Source organism: Nycticebus coucang, chromosome Y (assembly GCF_027406575.1).
Source record: "Nycticebus coucang isolate mNycCou1 chromosome Y, mNycCou1.pri, whole genome shotgun sequence".
Taxonomy (NCBI): Eukaryota; Metazoa; Chordata; class Mammalia; order Primates; family Lorisidae; genus Nycticebus; species Nycticebus coucang.
Genome location: NC_069805.1, coordinates 29,488,965 through 29,508,473, shown reverse-complemented (window position 1 = coordinate 29,508,473; position 19,509 = coordinate 29,488,965). Strand labels below are relative to the sequence as shown.

The 19,509-nt window shown below is 38.6% G+C and overlaps 1 protein-coding gene across 1 annotated transcript; it reads left to right on the top strand.

Annotated features, from left to right (window-relative positions):
* Positions 1-16,435: 16,435 nt before the first annotated feature.
* LOC128579045 (putative olfactory receptor 14L1) lies at positions 16,436-17,365 on the top strand. Its single transcript, XM_053581341.1, has one exon. It carries the CDS (start codon positions 16,436-16,438, stop codon positions 17,363-17,365), a length of 930 nt encoding a protein of 309 aa, XP_053437316.1.
* Positions 17,366-19,509: the final 2,144 nt, after the last annotated feature.

Sequence of the window (19,509 nt, the reverse complement as noted above, 5' to 3'; positions counted from 1 at the left end):
ACCAAAACCAGGAAAAGACGCAAATTTAAAGGAGAATTTCAAACCAATTTCATTAATGAATATAGATGCAAAAATTCTCAACAAAATCCTAGCCAATAGATTACAGCTACACATTAAAAAAATCATGCATCTTATCTCACTTGATTGTTCACAGTCAGTTACAGATTGAATTCATTGTTCTACTTTTTTCCCCCTTCTCACTACTGCACTTGACTAGTCTAAAAATAAAAAATAAAATGAAAAATTTTAAAAAGTCATTCATCACAATCAAGTAGGTCTCCTGCCAGGGATGCAAGGCTGGTTTAACATATGCAACTACATAAATGTAATTCACCATATCAACAGAAGCAAAAACAAAGACCATATGTTCCTCTCAATAGATGCAAAAAAAGCACTTGATAATATTTAGCATCTTTTCTAACTAGAACATTGAAAAATATAGGCATAGATGGCACATTTCTGAATCTGATAGAAGCCATCTACGACAAACCCACAGCTATTGTTACACTGAATGGAATAAAACTGAAAGCTTTTCCACTTAGAACTGGGACCAGACAAAGTTGTCCTCTATCACCACTACTGTTCAACATAGTGCTGGAAGTTCTAGCCAGTACAATCAAGCAAGAGAAGGAAATGAAGTGCATCAAAATGGGAGCAGAGGAGATCAAACTCTTCCTCTTTGCCAATGGTCGATCTTATACTTAGAGAACCCCAAAGGCTTCTAACCACAAGAATCCTGCAAGTGATCAAAAAATACAGCAATGTCTCAGGATATAAAATAAATGTCCCCAAATTAGTTGCCTTTGTATATGCCAATAACAGTCAAGATGATAAGCTAATCAAGGGCATAGTGTCCTTCACTGTAGCCGCAAAAAAAAAGAAATACCTAGGGTGGCGCCTGTGGCTGAGCAAGTAGGGCACTGTCCCCATATACTGAGGGTGGCAGGTTCAAACCTGGCCCTGGCCAAACTGCAACAAAAAAATAGCTGGGCATTGAGGTGGGTGCCTGTAGTCCCAGCTACTTGGGAGGCTGAGGCAAGAGAATCGCCTAAGCCCAGGAACTGGAGGTTGCTGTGAACTGTGTGATGCCATGGCACTCTACCAAGGGTGATAAAGTGAGACTGTCTCTACAAATAATAATAATAATAATAAAGGCTTGGCACCTGTGGCTCAAGTGGCTAAGGTGCCAGCCACATATACCTGAGCAGGCAGGTTCAAATCCAGCCCAGGTGTGCTAAACAACAATGATGGCTGCAACCAAAATTTATCTGAGTGTTGTGGCGGGTGCCTGTAGTCCCAGCTACCTGTGAGGTGGAGGCAAGAGAATCACTTGAGCCCAGGAGTTGGAGGTTGCTGTGAACTGTGATGCCAGGACACTCTACCCAGGGCAACAGCTTGAGGCTCTGTCTCAAAAAAAAAAAAAAAGAAATACCTAGTAATATACATAACAAAAGAGGCGAAGGATCTCTACAAAGAAAATTACAAAACCCTAAGAAAAAAAATAGCAGAAGATATTAACAAATGGAAGAACATACCATGTTCATGGCTGGAATCAAAATTGTGAAAATGTCTATACTACCCAAAGCAAGCTACAGATTCAATGCAATCCCTATTAAATTACCATGCATTGTGTGTGACATTATCTTGGCTACAGTACCAATAGGAAATATAAAATTTTCAGATTCAATATAATCTTGTGGGATGATTGACTTGTGGTCCATCGTTGACTAAAATGTTGTTATGTGCTACATGACATTAGTGAACTGCTTATTAGTATCTCGTAATACCTGTGAGCTTTCTTCATTCATTCTTATTCTTTTTCATTCTCCCTCAGATTGGGTATTTTCCTTGCTTGAGTTATTGATTCTTAATTTTTTTAAAGGAATATAAAAAGGACTTTATTTCCACCATTGCCCTAGAACCAACAGTGATATTCTGAGGTGAAGCTTTCTGATTTATACACATAAGGCCTAGCAGCCAGAGCAGCTCAATCAACTTGCTCTTCCCCTCTCATTCCCTGAGGCCTTCCCTCCAGCTAATGATAACTTTGACTTTCACACTGTAAGAAAATCTGGTACCTGGAAAAGTCAGAGGGTTACTCCAGTTCAAACAGCAAGTCAGCTGCAGGATGAAGAATACATCGGCCCTCTCAGCCAGCTTTGGCTGGGACCTTTTCCTGCACAAGCCCCAGCCTTGGGAAAAATTGATTCTTAATTCTTTCTTGGGCTTGATCAAGTCTGTGTTTGTAGCTCTCCATGGAATTTTTCAGTTCAGTCATTGTATTTTTTAGCTCTGGAATTTCTATTTTGTTATTTAAAAACAGATTTTTTCTTGAGCCTCATTTTATTTCTATATTGTTTTTCTGATATTGTTTAATTGTCTCTCTATGTTCTCTTATAGCTCATGAACTTCTTTAAGATGATTACTTCAAATTCTTTATCAGGAAGTTTTTATATCACCAATTTCTTTATCTTAGGTTATAGGTGCTTTACTTTCTTCCTTTGGTGGCTTTATGTTTCCCTGACTGTAATCTTTGTGGGTATGTGTTGGTGTCTGAATATTCAAAAGGTGGGCACATATTGTAGTCTTTACATATGTCTTAGGCAGGAAAAGCCTTTCACCACTCATCCCATTCAGAGATTCTGGAAAGGTCATCTTGAATTATTGGTGGTATGTTCCTGGAGTACTTGAGCAAGCCACAGACTTGCTCTCCTTTTTTCTGCGTCAGCATAAGTTGGGCTGTCATTTGGGTACAAACAGTTAGACCTGGGATCACAGAAGCTATTCTTGAATCTGGGTCCATGAGGGCCAGCCTGGAGCCTGAGTGTGTAGGTGCTCCTCTGAATGCTTGGAGGTTGAGTGTGTGAGGGCTGGCTTGTTGTGCCCTACTGAGATGGGTCAACAGTAGTTAGCCTAAACTCTGGGTTATCTGGAATTTTTTGCCACAGAGGTCAGGTAGGCCAATAGACTGTGACCATAGGAGATTGCCTGGAGGTTGTGTGCATGGCACCCACGATCTGTGCCAATCATGTGATGGCACTCATGATCTGGTGCCTGTGATCACAGAGGCCAGCCTGATGATTGGATTTGTTGATAATTACCTGGCACTAAGATGCAAGTGGATGATTTCACACATGTTGGCCAGGAATCTGGGAGAGAGGAGGCCATGGGTTGTGAGTGTAAGGACTGGACCTTCAGGTGCCATCGTGCACTGGGGTGGGCTTGAAGTCTGGGACCACAGGGCCTAGTCTTACATGGAACAATCTGAAACCTAGGGTTAAGGGGGCAAGCCTAACAGTAGGGTAGGCCTGAAGATTGAGTGTGCTTGGGTAAGCATGGAGCCTAGGGCCAAAAGGGCTGGCACGGTGCTGGATATTACCAGGGTGAGCCTGATATTGGGGTTTGAAGCTAACATTGGTGCTCACTTTACTTTTCTTCTACACAGAGGTTATCTCTCTATATATATTGATCACTGGAGTTGGGAATGAAGTGATTCAGGTAATATGAAACTGTCCTTTTTATCCTCTTCATTATATAACTTTTAAAAATATTTCTGTGCTACACCCAGGTGTTACATCTTATTTCTTTAGCTCTTGGGAAGGTACTTTGGGCATAAATGGTAGTTTAAAGTGATGTTTTCCTGAGATGAGAGTTGGAAATTTTCATTCCACTGTCTTGCTGTTGTCATTCCTTCAGAAAAATTTCTTAAAAAACAAAAGAAAAACCAGATTAAAACAAATGTTAAAAGTGAGAAATTCATAGAAAACTACATTAAAATTAATAATTTCGGGGGCAGAGGCAAGATGGCTGACTGAAGCCAGCTTTCCACAGAGGCTCCCATCCAGAAGGAGAGTTAAAGGACAGAAATTTAGCAAATAACCTGGTGGATTAGAGCTGTGCCAAGAGAGAAGTTGAAGAATGCAATCAACCCTGCTGAGGCAAGCTGTGACCCCAAGGATACAAACAGAAGGTACAAAATCCATTCGCCAAGTGGACAGGAGTCCCCTCCCCCATGAGAACGGCTCGGAATACTCCATACAAACTAGCAAGCAGAGTTCAAAAGTCCTCTCATTATGTCCCAAGAGGGAGACCCTCTAAAAATTTGACCTACTTCCCCTACTACTGTGTCATGGTGCTCTCCTGCCAGGCATAAAACAGTATAAAATTGTATATATTCTCTACCTGCAATTCTGAGCTCCCAGCACTCCCCTCCACTCTAACTCTGAGGTCTAGAAGCCTGTCCCCCATGAGTCCAGATTCTTGGGTATTTTCTCGAGAGGTGTTCACAGGGCCTGAACTGCTTCTGGTCAGCTGATTCTGTGGCATGGGAGTGAGGAGAGAACGGTCAGCTGAGAGGGAACCACACAGGAGTGGCAGTGCCCTGAGGCACAGAGCAGCAGCTGTGTTTGGCAACAATAGGGCTCATCCATGGATATTCGGGAGTCACACTCCCTGTCTCTCTGGGCAACCAGAGGAGGCCAGGCCTATTCTCTGGTGGCAGCCACTGGTGGAACAGATCCAGGACAGAAACACAGGCCCTGTGAGTAAAGGGATTGCCTGAGGCGGTACCAGCCTGGGTGGAGCACAGGGACTAGAAAATGTATGTGCAGAGCCAGCAGATTCCAAGGGCAAGGCTGACCCAGAATATGGCTTTACTGAGCCTGGGATACACCTGGCCATCAGGGGATCATTAGCCCATACAAAGAAGGGCAGGCAAAGGCTGGAACTGACAGATAACTGTGTGCCACTGGAATACAAATGGCAGTGAGACCAGGAAGCAGCACAGACAGGGCCTGAGGTGCAGGTTCTGTAAACTATAACAGACTCTCTTGTGCAGGAGAATAGAGCTGGGACAGAAACAAATTCTGTGAAGTTGTTCTGTTCTGTCAGTAACATCAATCAGGGGTGGGGCTGGAACTCAGTGAATAGCTCCAGCCTCCATTAAGCACCTGAGGTTGTCAGGCCTCACCTCCCCCTGCTGGATAGAGGCAGAGAGCAGTGGCCTGGATGAGCAGACATAGATCTCCTTGTGACTCAGGCAGGTGCAAACACCTGGAGTATCTGCTCATTGGAGGCAACTGGGTCACAGCCCTGCTGGGTTATCAGTCACTGGGTGTGACAGAGGTGCAAGGAGGGGAAGAAGGCATCAACTTTCCCAGACTAATTTATTTGCTGGGTGGGTCCTCCTGACCTCACAGAGCACCAGAGCAAATCACATTTGAGTTGTCAGCAGACCCCTGCTATCTAGTTGCCAGAGACCTTTTAAACTCTCCCACCTGAGACAGGTGCTGACTGAGACAATTGATTTGGACTTCTTGAACTGGGCCAATCACCCGAGGACTATCCAAGTGGGACCCTGGATGTGTGGTTGTGGGAAGGTTTGATTTTCTTTTTTTGATTGTTACCTGTGGAGGGGTGGGGTGACTTAATTGCTGGTATTTCGCCACAGCTGAGACTTCAACCCAGAGTAACTGATTCACTAGGGCAGGACAGAGATTAGCTGAAAACAAAACAGAGACACTTAGCCCCACCACACCAAGCAGGTGCCCAGTTTCTCAGGCCGTAGCACTGTATGCGTCCTTGGGAAAGCTCCAGGGGAAAAGGTACGGACACCAGTCCCAGCTTTTGGGAAAAGGGCAGGCTAATCACTGCTTCTGGTGCCCCCAAATGCAACATCTCTTTATCCATTCATCTAGTCAAATGGTGTAAAACAATCATGGGGCAGAATCGGTGGAAAAACGTTGGTAACATGAATAACAAGAGTATATCAACCCCCCCCCCCAAGAAAACATATAGCAGATGTAACTGAAGATCCCATTCATAAACAGATGGCCAAGATGTCAGAAATTGAATTCAGAATTTGGATTCCAAACAAGTTTAATAGAATGGAGGAAAAGGTGGAATTAGAAATTTGAGGAGCAATTCAAAAGTTGTCTCAAGAATTCAATGACTTTAAAGACAAAATCTCCAAAGATTTTGACAAATTGAGGCAAGAATTTGTAGCCCTCAAAGATCTGAAAAATACAGTAGAATCCCTCAGTAACAGAGTGGAACAAGCAGAAGAAAGGATTTCTGACATTGAACACAAAGCTTTTAAACACTCCCAAACACAAAGCAGAAGAGAAATGCAGAGCAAAAACGGATCATTCTCTCAGAAAGCTCTGGGATAATTTGAAGAAATCTAACATTCGCCTCATAGGAATTCCTGAAAGTGATGAAGTGGCTTCACAAGACACACAGGCTCTTCTCCATGAAATTATGAGAGAGAATTTTCCAGACATGCCAAGAGATTCTGAAATTCAGATAGCAGACAGTTTCAGAACCCCAGCACAACTCAACCCGAATAAGATATCCCCCAGGCTCATCATAATTAACTTCACTAAAGGTAATATGAAGTAGAAAATTCTGAAAGCAGCCAGATGTAAGAAATCCATAACCTACAAAGGGAAGAGTATTAGAATGACTGCAGATCTCTCTGTTGAAACCTTTCAAGTTAGTAGAGGGTGTCACTGACTTTTAATCTCATAAAACAAAATAACTTTCAACCCAGGCTCCTGTATCCAGCTAAATTGAGTTTCATTTATGATGGAGAAATTAAATACTTTCATGACATTCGCATGTTGAAGAAATTTGCCATAACTAAACTAGCTCTTCAGGATATTCTCAGATGTATCCTCCATAACAGGTGTCCTCAATCTGCAGCCCACGGGCCACATGAGGTGGTGAGATTGTATTTGTTCCTGTTTTGTTTTTTCACTACAAAATAAGATATGTGCAGTGTGCATAGGAATTTGTTCATACTTTTTTTTTTAAACTATAGTCCGCCCTTCAACGGTCTGAGGGACAGTGACTTGACCCCCTGTTTAAAAAGTTTGAGGATGCCTGCTTCATAATGACCAGCCCAATCCTCTACCAAAAAAGTAAACTCACTCAGAAACTTTTGATCAAACTCCAATTTCCACAGTGGTGAAATTATTAAAAATGTCCACTGGACTTTTGAAAAACTCGATATGCAAATTTTTTTTTTTTTTTTGAGACAGAGCCTCAAGCTGTCACCCTGGGTAGAGTGCCATAGCATCACAGCTCACAGCAACCTCCAACTCCTGGGCTCAAGCAAGTCTCCTGTCTCTGCCTCCCAAGCTGTGGGACTACAGGTGCCAGCAACAATGCCTGGCTATTTTTTAGTTGCAGCCGTCATTGTTGATTGGTGGGCCTGGGCTGGATTCAAACGCATCAGATCAGTTGTATGTGGCTGGCGCCTTAGTCGCTTGAACCACAGGCGCCGAGTCATTGATACCCAAAATTTTACCAGGCCTATCAATATTCTACCTTAATGTGAAAGGCTGAAACTGTCCTCTAAAGAGTCACAGATTGGCTGACTGAACACAAAAACTCAGGCCAGATATCTGCTGCATACAAGAATTTCATCTTATCTTAAAAGATAAATATAGACTCAGGGTGAAAGGACAGTCATCTATATTTCAGGCAAATGTAAATAAGAAAAAAACAGGTGTTGTGATTCTATTTGCAGACACAATAGCTTTAAACAAGCAAAATTAAGGAAAGATAAGAATGGTCACTTCATATTTGTTAAGGGTAATACTCAATATGATGAGATTTCAATTATTAATATTTATACACCCAACCAGAATGAGCCACAATTTATAAGTGAAACTCTAACTGACTTGAGCAACTTGATTTCCTCCAGCTCCATAATAGTAGGAGATTTTAACACTCCTTTGGCAGTGTTGAATAGATCCTCCAATAAGAAGCTGAGCAAAGAAATTTTAGATTTAAACCTAACCATCCAACATTTGGATTTAACAGACATTTACAGAACATTTCACCGCAACAAAACTGAATACACATACTTCTCATCGGCCCACAGAACATACTCCAAAACTGATCACATCTTAGGTCACAAGTCTAACCTCAGTAAATTTAAAGGAATATAAATTATTCCTTGCACCTTCTCAGACCACTATGGAATAAAAGTTGAACTCAGTAACAACAGGAATCTGTATACGCATACAAAAACATGGAAGTTAAATAACTTATGCTGAATGATAGCTGGGTCATAGATGAGATTAATAGGAAATTACCAAATTTTTGGAACAAAATGACAATGAAGACACAAATTATCAGAACCTCTGGGATACCACAAAGGCAGTCTTAAGAGGGAAATTTATAGCACTGCAAGCCTTCCTCAAGAGGATGGAAAGAGAGGAAGTTAACAACTTAATGGGAAATCTCAAGCAACTGGGAAAGGAAGAACATTCCAACCCCAAACCCTGTAGAAGAAAAGAAGTAACCAAAATTAGAGCAGAATTAAATAAAATTGAAAACAAAAGGATTATACAACAGATCCATAAATCAAAAAGGTGTTTTTTTTTTGAAAAGGTCAATAAAATAGATAAACCTTTGTCTAACCTAACCAGGGGAAAAAAAAAGAGTAAAATCTCTAATTTCATAAATAAGAAATGACAAAGATGAAATAACAACAGACTCTTCAGAAAATCAAAAAATCTTTAATAAAGATTACAAGAAACTTTATTCTCAGAAATATGACAATCTGAAGGAAATTGAACAATACTTGGAAGCATGTCACCTTCCAAGATTTAGCAAGAATCAAATGGAAATGTTTAACAGGCCTATATCAAGTTCTGTAATAGCATCAACCATACAAAATCTCCCTAAAAAGAAAAGCCCAGGACTAGATGGCTTCACGTCAGAATTCTACCAAACTTTTAATGAGAAACTAGTATCTATATTCCTCAACCTATTCCAAAATATACAAAACGAAGGAATACTACCCAACAAGTTCTATGAAGCAAACATCACCCTGATCCCCAAACCAGGAAAAAACCCAACAAGAAAAGAAAATTTTCAAAAGAAAAGAAAATGAATATTGGTGCAAAAATATTCAACAAGATCCTAACAAACAGAATCCAGCAACACATCAAACAAATTATGACAAGTCAGTTTTATCCCAGGGTCTCAAGGCTGGTTCAATATACATAAATCTATAAATATAATTCAGGAAATAAACAAATTAAAAAACAAAAACCACATGATTCTCTCAATTGATGCAGAAAAAGCTTTTGATAATATCCAGCATCAGAGCACTTAAGAAAATTGGTATAGAAGGGACATTTCTTAAACTGATAGAGGCCCTCTACAGCAAACCCACAGCCATTATCGTATTGAATGGAGTTAACATGAAATCATTTTAACTCAGATCAGGAACCAGGGAAGGTTGCCCATTGTCTCCACTGATTTGTAACATTGTAATGGAAATTTTAGCCATCGCAATTAGGGAAGAAAGGTGATCAAGGGTATCCATATAGGGTCAGAAGATATCAAACTTTCACTCTTCGCAGATGATATGATTGTATATCTGGAATACACCAGAGATTTTACTACAAAACTCTGAGAAGTGATCAAGGAATACAGCAGTGTCTCAGGTTACAAAATCGACATTAATAAATTGGTAGCCTTTATATATACCAACAATAGTCAAGCTGAAAAAACAGTCAAGGACTCTATTCCATTCACAGTAGTGCCAAAGAAGATGAAATATTTGGGAGTTTATCGAACAAAGAACATGAAAGATTTCTATAAAGAGAACTATGAACTCTAAGAAAAGATATAGCTGAAAATGTTAACAAATGGAAAAACATACTGTGCTCATGGCTGGGAAGAATCAACATTGTTAAAATTTCCATACTATCCAAAGCAATATACAATTTTAATACAATCCCTGTTAAAGATCCACTGTCATACTTTAAAGATCTTGTAAAAATAATACTTCGTTTTATATGAAATAAAAAAAAAAATCTCGAATAGCCAAGACATTACTCAGAAATAAAAACAAACCAGGAGGAATCATGCTACCAGACCTTAGACTGTACTATAAATTGATAGTGAGCAAAACAGCATGGTATTGGCACAAAAACAGAGAGGTAGATGTATGGAACAGAATAGAGAACCAAGAGATGAATCCAGCTACTTACCATTATTTGATCTTTGACAAGCCAATTAAAAACATTCAGTGGGGAAAAGATTCCCTATTTAACAAATGGTGCTGGGTGAACTGGCTGGTGACCTGTAGAAGACTGAAACTGGACCCACACCTTTCACCATTAACTAAGATAGACTCTCACTGGATTAAAGATTTACAATTAAGACATGAAACTATAAAAATACTTGAAGAAAGTGCAGGGAAAACTCTTGAAGAAATCGGCCTGGGCAAATATTTTATGAGGAGGACTCCCCCGGGTAATTGAAGCACCTTCAAAAATACACTACTGCGACCTGATCAAACTAAAAAGCTTCTGCACAGCCAAGAACACAGTAAGTAAAGCAAGCAGACAGCCCTCAGAATGGGAGAAGGTATTTGCAGGTTGTATCTCCAAGAAAGGTTTAATAACCAGAATCCACAGAGAACTCAAACATATTAGCATGAAAAGAACATGTGATACGATCTCAGGCTGAGCAAGGGACTTGTAGAGAAACTTCTCTGAAGAAGACAGGCACATGGCCTACAGACATATGAAAAAATGCTTATCATCCTTAATCATCACAGAAATGCAAACCAAAACTACTCTGAGATAAAATCTAACTCCAATAAGATTAGCCCATATCGCAAATCCCAAGACTAGAGATTTTGGCATGGATGTGTAGAAAAAGGAACATTTGTACACTGCTGGTGGGAATGCGAATTAATATGTTCCTTTTGGAAAGATATTTGGAGAACACTTCGAGATCTAAAAATAGACCTTCCATTCAATCCTACAATTCCTCTACTAGGTATATACCCAGAAGACCAAAAATCACATTATAACAAAGGTATTTGTACCAGAATGTTTATTGCAGCCCAATTCATAATTGCTAAGTCATGGAAAAAGCCCAGGTGCCAATCGATTCACGAATGGATTAATAAGTTGTGGTATATGTACATCATGGAAGATTATGCAGCCTTAATGAAAGATGGAGGTACAGGTGAAACTTACTAAATGTAGAATATAAATGTATTAACACAATAACTAAGAAAATGCCAGGAAAGCTATATTAACCAGTGTGAAGAAAATATGTCAAATGTTATATAAAACCAGTGTATGGTGCCCCACACAGCTATGATTTAATAATAAATAAATTTTAAAAATATATTAATAATTTCTATTTGTGAGGACACTATAAAGAGAAATATAAAACTTCCAATAGGGAATAGCCAGGTGTTTTGGCAGGCACCTGTAGACTCAGCTACTTGGGAGGCTGAGGCAAGAGAATTGCTTTAGCCCAAGAGCTGGAGGTTGCTGTGAGCTGTGACACTACAGCACTCTACCAAGGGCAACAAAGTGAGAGTTTGTTTCTAAAGAAAAAAAAAAAAAAACTACCAATAGGGAAAAAAATCTACAACTAATTTTATCAGCAAGGAATTCCTATTCACAATATGAAAATAATCCCTACGTACTAATAAAAATTTAACCCAATTTTAAATGAGAAAATATTTAATTAGCACTCTACAAAAGAGGCAATTGAATGGCCACTCAATCCTTGTAAGAGTGAGGATAGTATTAAATGGGACAGAGTTAGATATAAGTCAGAGTGTTCAAGTACATGGGCCATGTCAACAAGCTTTACCTTTGCTATCAAAGCCCAGCAATGCCCAGAAAGATCTTAAGATAAGAATAACAGATTTTATTGCATTTAAAATTTACTATTTTTGTACCAAATCAATTTGCAATAGGAAGGGCTATGACAAGGGGAAAATATGCTCATTAAGGAAAAATATTAGAATGAAAATATTGACTATGGAAATCTAGTCCCAGAATTTCATTTTGGGTTTAGGCCTATTTGTCCATGAGTAATTATTGACCACTGCTTTCACTCTCAGCAAAAGGCTATATACTAATTGAGTCTCTGGGTATGTAGACTATCACTATTCATTTAATTTCCTTTCTTTTATTCTATATCTCCCTAAAGGAAACTTTTCTTTATTGGTAGCCACTGGAACTAATCAAAGCTTTACTTTGCTTCTTACTCCCAGAGGACATAGTTAAAATACAAGGAATCTTACCTCCAGAGACCTTAGAATTATGAAAAGTTTCTCTCCCTAGATCTCAGCTACTAACCATCATTTCATTACAAAGACTGAATCATAGCTAAATAGAAACCAAATGTGCTTTTATATTTCTGGATCAGAGAGGAAATGAAGATATTTGTGATCTTTGTAAGACTAGGATATTTTTCAGTTTAATGTGATACATGTTCCCATAAATGGGTTTCTTCTGAGACAGAGAAACAGAAGTTTGGAAATTTGAATAATTGAAGTTGCTCAATGACACACTTCAGCAGAAAGCAGCCCACACCATGCAGTAAGTTCAATAACATAACTTAAAAGAAACATACAAATGTTATATTATTTTTCAATTAATAGGTTGCATTTACAGATTTTTCAAATAATAGGTTGCACTTAAAGATTTTTATACTCTGTTCTTAGCTAATGTACAGATAAAAGACCAAACATTTTAGAATACATACCCCCTTCTTTTATTTGCATGGTAGTGGTTTGGGATTTTGTAGTGAGCCATGCGTAGACATGAAAGCATGTGAAAAAAAAGGGAGAATGGTCTAATGAGAATCTCAATACATGGTGGGATTGGATGAGTCTATATTCCTTTCAGTGGTGAAAGTTTCAGGGTGTGTGTGCATGTGTGCTAAGTAAAAGGGCTATTCTGTATACATTTTGAAATTTTTGCATTGATGGAATTTTGAAAAAATCATAATCAATTAGGAGATCCCAAGCCTGTTCCTCAACTCTGAATAGTAGCCCTCACATTATGGTCTTTAATATCTGTCCTCCTAGTTAATGTCACTATGTAATTCATTTTATAATGTTTTTGAATAAGAGAGATATTAATCAGCGTTGCTTTGGTAAAATGTAGTCAAAACAGACTCCTAAAATGAGGCTAATTCTTATGCTTGGTCACAGCAAGCATTTCTTTTTTCCATTTGGTTGCCTTTCTCTCTCCAACAACAGGCTATTTAGGCAATCGATACGAGAAAGCTAGAACTAGTAGAAATACATATAAGGTTTTTCAGGAAAGAGTCACTCAGTTGATTCCTTGCTGGTTTCCTTTCCCTGTTTACAAGTTGACCTGACTTGAAAGGAAGGGAAATCAATGATTTTCTAGAGTGAGAATTGACAAAGACAGAGAGATCGTGTAAACATTTTTAAAAGGAATCTCTTGGATTTTATAAAAGTAATGTGTCCTGATTGTGGCGGTGGTTTCTTAGGCATATACAACTGTCAACATTTCTTGAAATTCAAACTTTAAGTTGATACAGTTTACTGTGTATAAATTATTGCTACATAAATTTGTGAGGGAAAAGTACATTTCAGAGTTTGGCTTGACACACTGTAGAAGTCTGGGAGCGAAACTCAGATGCTATTTTACTGAACTACACCAAAACAAAAAAAAAATTTAGAAAAAAAATTAAATGGGTGACTGATGCTAAGGCAGATTATCATAAAAATTGCTTAATATTACTAGGTGTCTTGACTATGTATTCACTATTCTATTTTTTTGTTTGTTTTTCAGTTTTTGGCCAGTGCCGTGTTTGAACCACCCACCTCTGGTATATGGGGCTGGTGCCCTACTCCTTTGAGACACAGGCAGCACCCCACTATTCTATTTTTTAATCTCAACATTAAGACTATCAAAATATTGAATTGGCTTAATGTATATTTTCTAGCTAATCCATATCTATGACCCTATCATAATCATATTATAAATACTTTTGTCCTTTGACTATGCGGCTCTCTTCAAAATTTTCAGTCTGAAAGCCAGGACTAGTGGCTCATGCCTGCAATCCCAACACTTTGGGAGGCTGAAGTGAGAGGATCACTTGAGGCCAGGAGTTTGAGACCAGCCTGAGCAAGAGAAAGACCAAATCTCTACAAAAAAAAAAAAAAAATAGGAAAATTAGCTGGGCACAGTGGTGCATGCTCACACTCACAGCTACTAGGGAGGTTGAGGCAAGAGGATTGCTTGAGCCCTGGAGTTTGAGATCGCAGTGAGCTATGCAGATGCCACTGAACCTTAGGCTGGGTGATAACAAGACCCTGTCTCAAAAATTAAAAAAAAATGTAAAAAAATATCTGGAAATCATTTGGAAAAATACTTTGCAAGACCTAGATCAGATAATGGTCCTCTAGTGGTCTTCTATAACAAAACAAAATAAGGCCACTCTCTTTTCCTGATGCAATACCCTATCACTATTTTTTATCCCTTCTGTTATTGTTTATCACATCAGGCCCCACTTAATGTTTTACTTTACTATGTTTGCCATTTGATTAAGTGTTGAATTCAAGAACTGTTTCTTAAGAAATATTTTACCTTAGGACCTTATCATTACACCTAAAAGATAAGGTATTAACAAAAGTCTCTTGACATATTATGAAAGATTTTGACTATAATCTCACTGAAGAGTTATGAAATAAGGAATCTTTTTCATATTACTTAGAGCACTTTGCTTTCAGTTTAATAGAAACTGAAGAGAATTATGACAATTTGCAATGCTATACTTCAACAAATAAAGGGCAAATCATATGCTTTGATATAAATATGTATATCCAATATACATGTGAGAATAATACTAATATTCCCTTTCCTCCAATTATGTGTACTTTTATCCATTATTTTGTCAATACTATGTATATTCTTTGTTGGTTAGTTCATTGATAATATTTATTCTCCATTGTTTTTTTTTTTTTTTTTTGAGACAGAGTCTCAAGCTGTTGCCCTGGGTAGAGTGCCTTGGCACCACAGCTCACAGCAACTTCAAACTCTTGGGCTTAAGCAATTCTCTTGCCTCAGTCTCCCAAGTAGCTGGGATTATAGGTGCTGGCCATAATGCCCGGCTATTTTTTGGTTTTAGTTGTCATTGTTGTTTGACAGGCCTGGGCTGGATTAGGATCTACCTGCTCCTGTGTACGTGGCTGGCGTCTGAGCTACAGGTGCGGAGCCTCATTCTTCATTTTTATTCTGCATTTTGGCTGTATCTTTTCTTCTTCTTTTTTTTTTAACCTCCATAAAGGAAATTATTTATTTGTGTGTAAGTTGACTAATATTCAACTAACATAAATGAAATTATTGAATTATTGGCTTATAGATATCACATATATAAAGGATAAGATAACATTTGAGAATAAACTAACATATACAATGGAGAACAGAAACATCAGCTTTCCATACTGCAATGCATTGAAGGCAGACTGCAACACTTCTCTGTAGCAGGCTGTTTACTAGTAATATCATGAGAAGAGGCAAAGCACCCCCTAGTGGCAATTATTGATATAACTTAGTGGCATAAAAAAATGACAACACAAGTACCTTTCTTTAAAGTGTTTAAAAAGGGTTTGGCGCCCCTGGCTCAAGTGGCCAAGGTGCCAGCCTTATACACCTGAGCTGGTGGGTTCGAATCTAGTCTGGGCCCGCCGAACAACAATGTATGGCTGCAACAAAAAATAACGGGGCATTGTGGTGGGCACCTGTGGTCCCAGCTGCTTGGGAGGCAGAGGCAGGAAAATCCCTTGAGCCCAGGAATTGGAGGTTGCTGTGAGCTGTGATGCCACACGACTCTACCCAGGGGGACATCTAGAGGCTCTGTCTCAATAATTAATTAATTAATTGGGCGGTGCCTGTGGCTCAAGGACTAGGGCGCTGGTCCCATATGCCGGAGGTGGTGGGTTCAAACCCAGCCCCGGCCAAAAAAAAAAAAAATAATAATAATAATTAATTAATTAATTAAAGTGTTTAAAAAAACTTAACCTGTTCTTTAAGACCTTGGATATATCTTTGAGCTTGAAGTTGTGTGTTTTTTTTGCATTGGTTGTGTCACTGTTTAATATTCTGAAACCATCATTTGAGCCATGAATTCTGTTTATTTTTCTTTTTAAAAGGCTTAAAATTTAATAACAATAACAATGTTTAAGATAAGGACTAAAAACAAAAACCTCGTAAAGAATGAACGCAGATAAATACATATGGAAAAGAAATCAGATGATTGCCGCAATGAAATATTGAGCAATAATAATAATAATGCAAAAAAAAAGTAACATTCACATTGTCAGATAAAATTATGTCTATCATAGGATGCTATGGAGTCATCAGTTAACTTTTTTTTTGTTGTTGTTGTTGTATCTCTTCCATATACCACACATACAGGATGCATTTACTGAGAATATGCTTCGTATAAAGCACTATATTGTGTTATTGAGATTTAGTTTTAGAAAGATAATATCCATACATGCATAAGAGTAATGTTTTATTTAATTATCACATATTTAATTGCTTCAGAAATATCATTTGGCATAGCCATATTTGATATATCTATAATCCTCCCTTCTCTTTCCTTAGGAAGAAATGAAATGATCACAAATGATGTTAACAGAACTGAAGTTGTTGAATTTCTCCTTATGGGATTTTCAGACTCCTGGGAGATTCAGATTGTACACGCTGCTCTATTTTTGCTAGTTTACGTCACAGCTCTCTTAGGAAATCTTCTAATCATCATGCTTACTGCTCTGGATGTTCACCTCCAAACTCCAGTGTATTTCTTTTTGAGAAACTTATCTTTCTTAGATTTTTGCTACATCTCTGTCACAGTTCCCAAATCTATTGCCAATTCCTTGACTCATGACACCTCCATTTCTTTCTTTGGGTGTGCTCTGCAAGTCTTCTTTTTCATGGACTTGGCAACTACTGAGGTAGCCATCCTTACAGTGATGTCCTATGACCGCTACGTGGCCATCTGCCAGCCCTTACGTTATGAGGTCATCATAAACCAGGGGACTTGTGTGAAGATGATGGCCATGTCATGGCTCAGTGGGGTGATCTGTGGACTCATGCATGTGACAGCAACATTCTCATTACCATTCTGTGGGTCCAATAAAGTACATCAATTTTTCTGTGATATTCCACAGCTCCTAAGCCTAGTGGACTCCAAAATAATTTTCATTGAGACTGGAGTCATGGTTCTTGTTACGAGTCTTGTGATAATCTGCTTTGTTTCTATTACTCTCTCTTACATGTACATTTTTTCTGTCATTGTGAGAATTCCATCAAAGGAGGGTAAATCAAAAACATTTTCTACTTGTGTTCCACATCTGGTGGTCGTAACACTTTTTATGATATCTGGTAGCATTGCCTATGTTAAGCCAATTTCAAATTCTTTCTCAGTTTCAGATCTTTTCCTGTCAGTGTTCTACACAGTTGTGCCGCCTACCCTGAATCCCATCATCTATAGTCTTAGGAATAAGGACATGAAGGCAGCCATGAAGAGGCAGTGTGTGTGCTAGATGAAAAATTTGACTAGGGACCAGAACTTTTGAACTATTGTTCTAACCAGACAATCTTTTCATCTTCCTGAGATTGGATTTTCAATTGGTTGCTAAACTCTTTTCTTCATTTTTTTAAATGAAATTCAACTGTAGTCTAGTAACATTCTCCACATTTGGGCAAATTCAACTCTGGAATGCACTAAAAGGTACTTTGGCGTTATCAAAATATTAAAATTTGTGGTTTTATCCATTTTCATACATTATCTTCCTCAAAATGCTATAAATTATATTGTACTTAATAATGTATTAATTAAAATAAAAATGAATTGCTAATATAAGATGATTTCATACTATATATTTACATATTTATAAAGTATATATTATATACTTATATATAATCTTTTTTATTATATATTATGTACATATGTGTGTGTGTATATATATATGTATATGTATGTCAAGGTAGAGCAAGATTATATGTTTTAGAAATATCCAAATTATGGGTTGTGCCTGTGGCTCAAGGAGTACGGTGCTGGCCCCATATACTGGAGATGGCGGGTTCAAACCCGGCCCTGGACAAAAACTGCAAAAACAACAACAACAAAATAGCCAAATGGAAAATAAACAAAAAGTCGTGTACACTCCAAATGTTTTCAACATTAGAAATATGATCTAGTAGACTAGAGACTAGTGCTATGGTGCCAAATATAAACCTCCATGAAGGACTATTCTTTCAGAGAGTCATTTCTAAAGTTTGTAAAATCTACATGAGATAAAATATATGTAATTATTTGACAAACAAAAAAGGTGTACATAGGTTTATGGTGCCATGTATAGAAAAGATCATATGGGGAAATGAACTATTCATTTTACATTAAACATTTGATATAAATTTTTGTGTAATTAAATGTAAACATTTAACTAAACGTTGAATTTAATTAAACATAATACTGTGTTAAGCTAGAACAGCCTTCAGAGTCCACCCCATTTTCCCTCCCCAGAGGGAAGTACTATCTGACATTTGTTGCGTATCATTCTCAGAGTGCTCTTATGCATGTTTTGTATATGTATTTATCTATATAATGCATAGCATAATTTTATGAATTAACATTTATAAAGTCTATTATAAATAGTATCATATCCTGAAGGTGGAGCCTGATGGCAGACAGGATGGACATGTAGCCCACCACTCCCAAGCCATCAGGTAATCCTTCCCTGTGTGTGGATTATTGGACTGGACAGACAGCTGGAGACGCTCAGTGAACAGGCGGATTGCTATATATGAGGGATAATTTAAAACCACAGAGTCTATTTTACAGATTCTTCCCTGCTCAGCCATGCCGGCCAGCAGGCCCCTCCCCTATGGAGGTCAGCAGCTTGTAAATGCTGACAAAACCCAATTGACAAATATTTATTCCTGAACTGACGGAGGCATCCGAAAGGAGAGACACTCAAAACCACAGGGAGCTGGGCAACCTGTTGGACAATTGAAGGGAAGGGATCCTGCCAGGGAAACAGACATTTTGAACTACCCAAAAGGGCGGTAGATCAACTACCCCAGATGATGGAGGGGGCTGGCGGTTCAGGCTGCGTGGCAAACTGGCGGGTGCCTATCCAAAAGGGAAACTCTGAACCATAAAACTCAGAATAAGGTCCCTGAACACTCCAACCATGGGAACCGACTACAGCCGCTGAAGCTGCGGTCCCGGCTTCAGCTCCAGGAACCAGCTACAGCCGCTAAAGCCACAAACCCGCCAACAACCATGCACCCAGCACCACCCTCCGCACAGCTGATTGCAGTCACCAGTTTGCAGGAGAACATGGGAACAGAGTGGAAAGACTTAAGAAGCGTGGACACCTGCACTGAGTGGGAAGGTTGGTCGCAAGTGCTGTCTGGAAAAGAACAGCTGAGGTTACACAATTCATAGGCAACAAACTTTTACAGAAATTCCAAAATGGTGATCGGCCATGGAAGGTGGTTACCATGGTAAAAGTATAAACTGTAAATCAGGTATAAGCCTCGGAACCACTCACAGTGCCACCTGGTTTCCAGAAAGTACATTGCAGTATGAATATATTCCTACGAAAGTTGATCCCTACAGCAGACATATAGATGTATATAGGTATATTTCTACATGCAAGAATATTTTTGTACTTGGTGC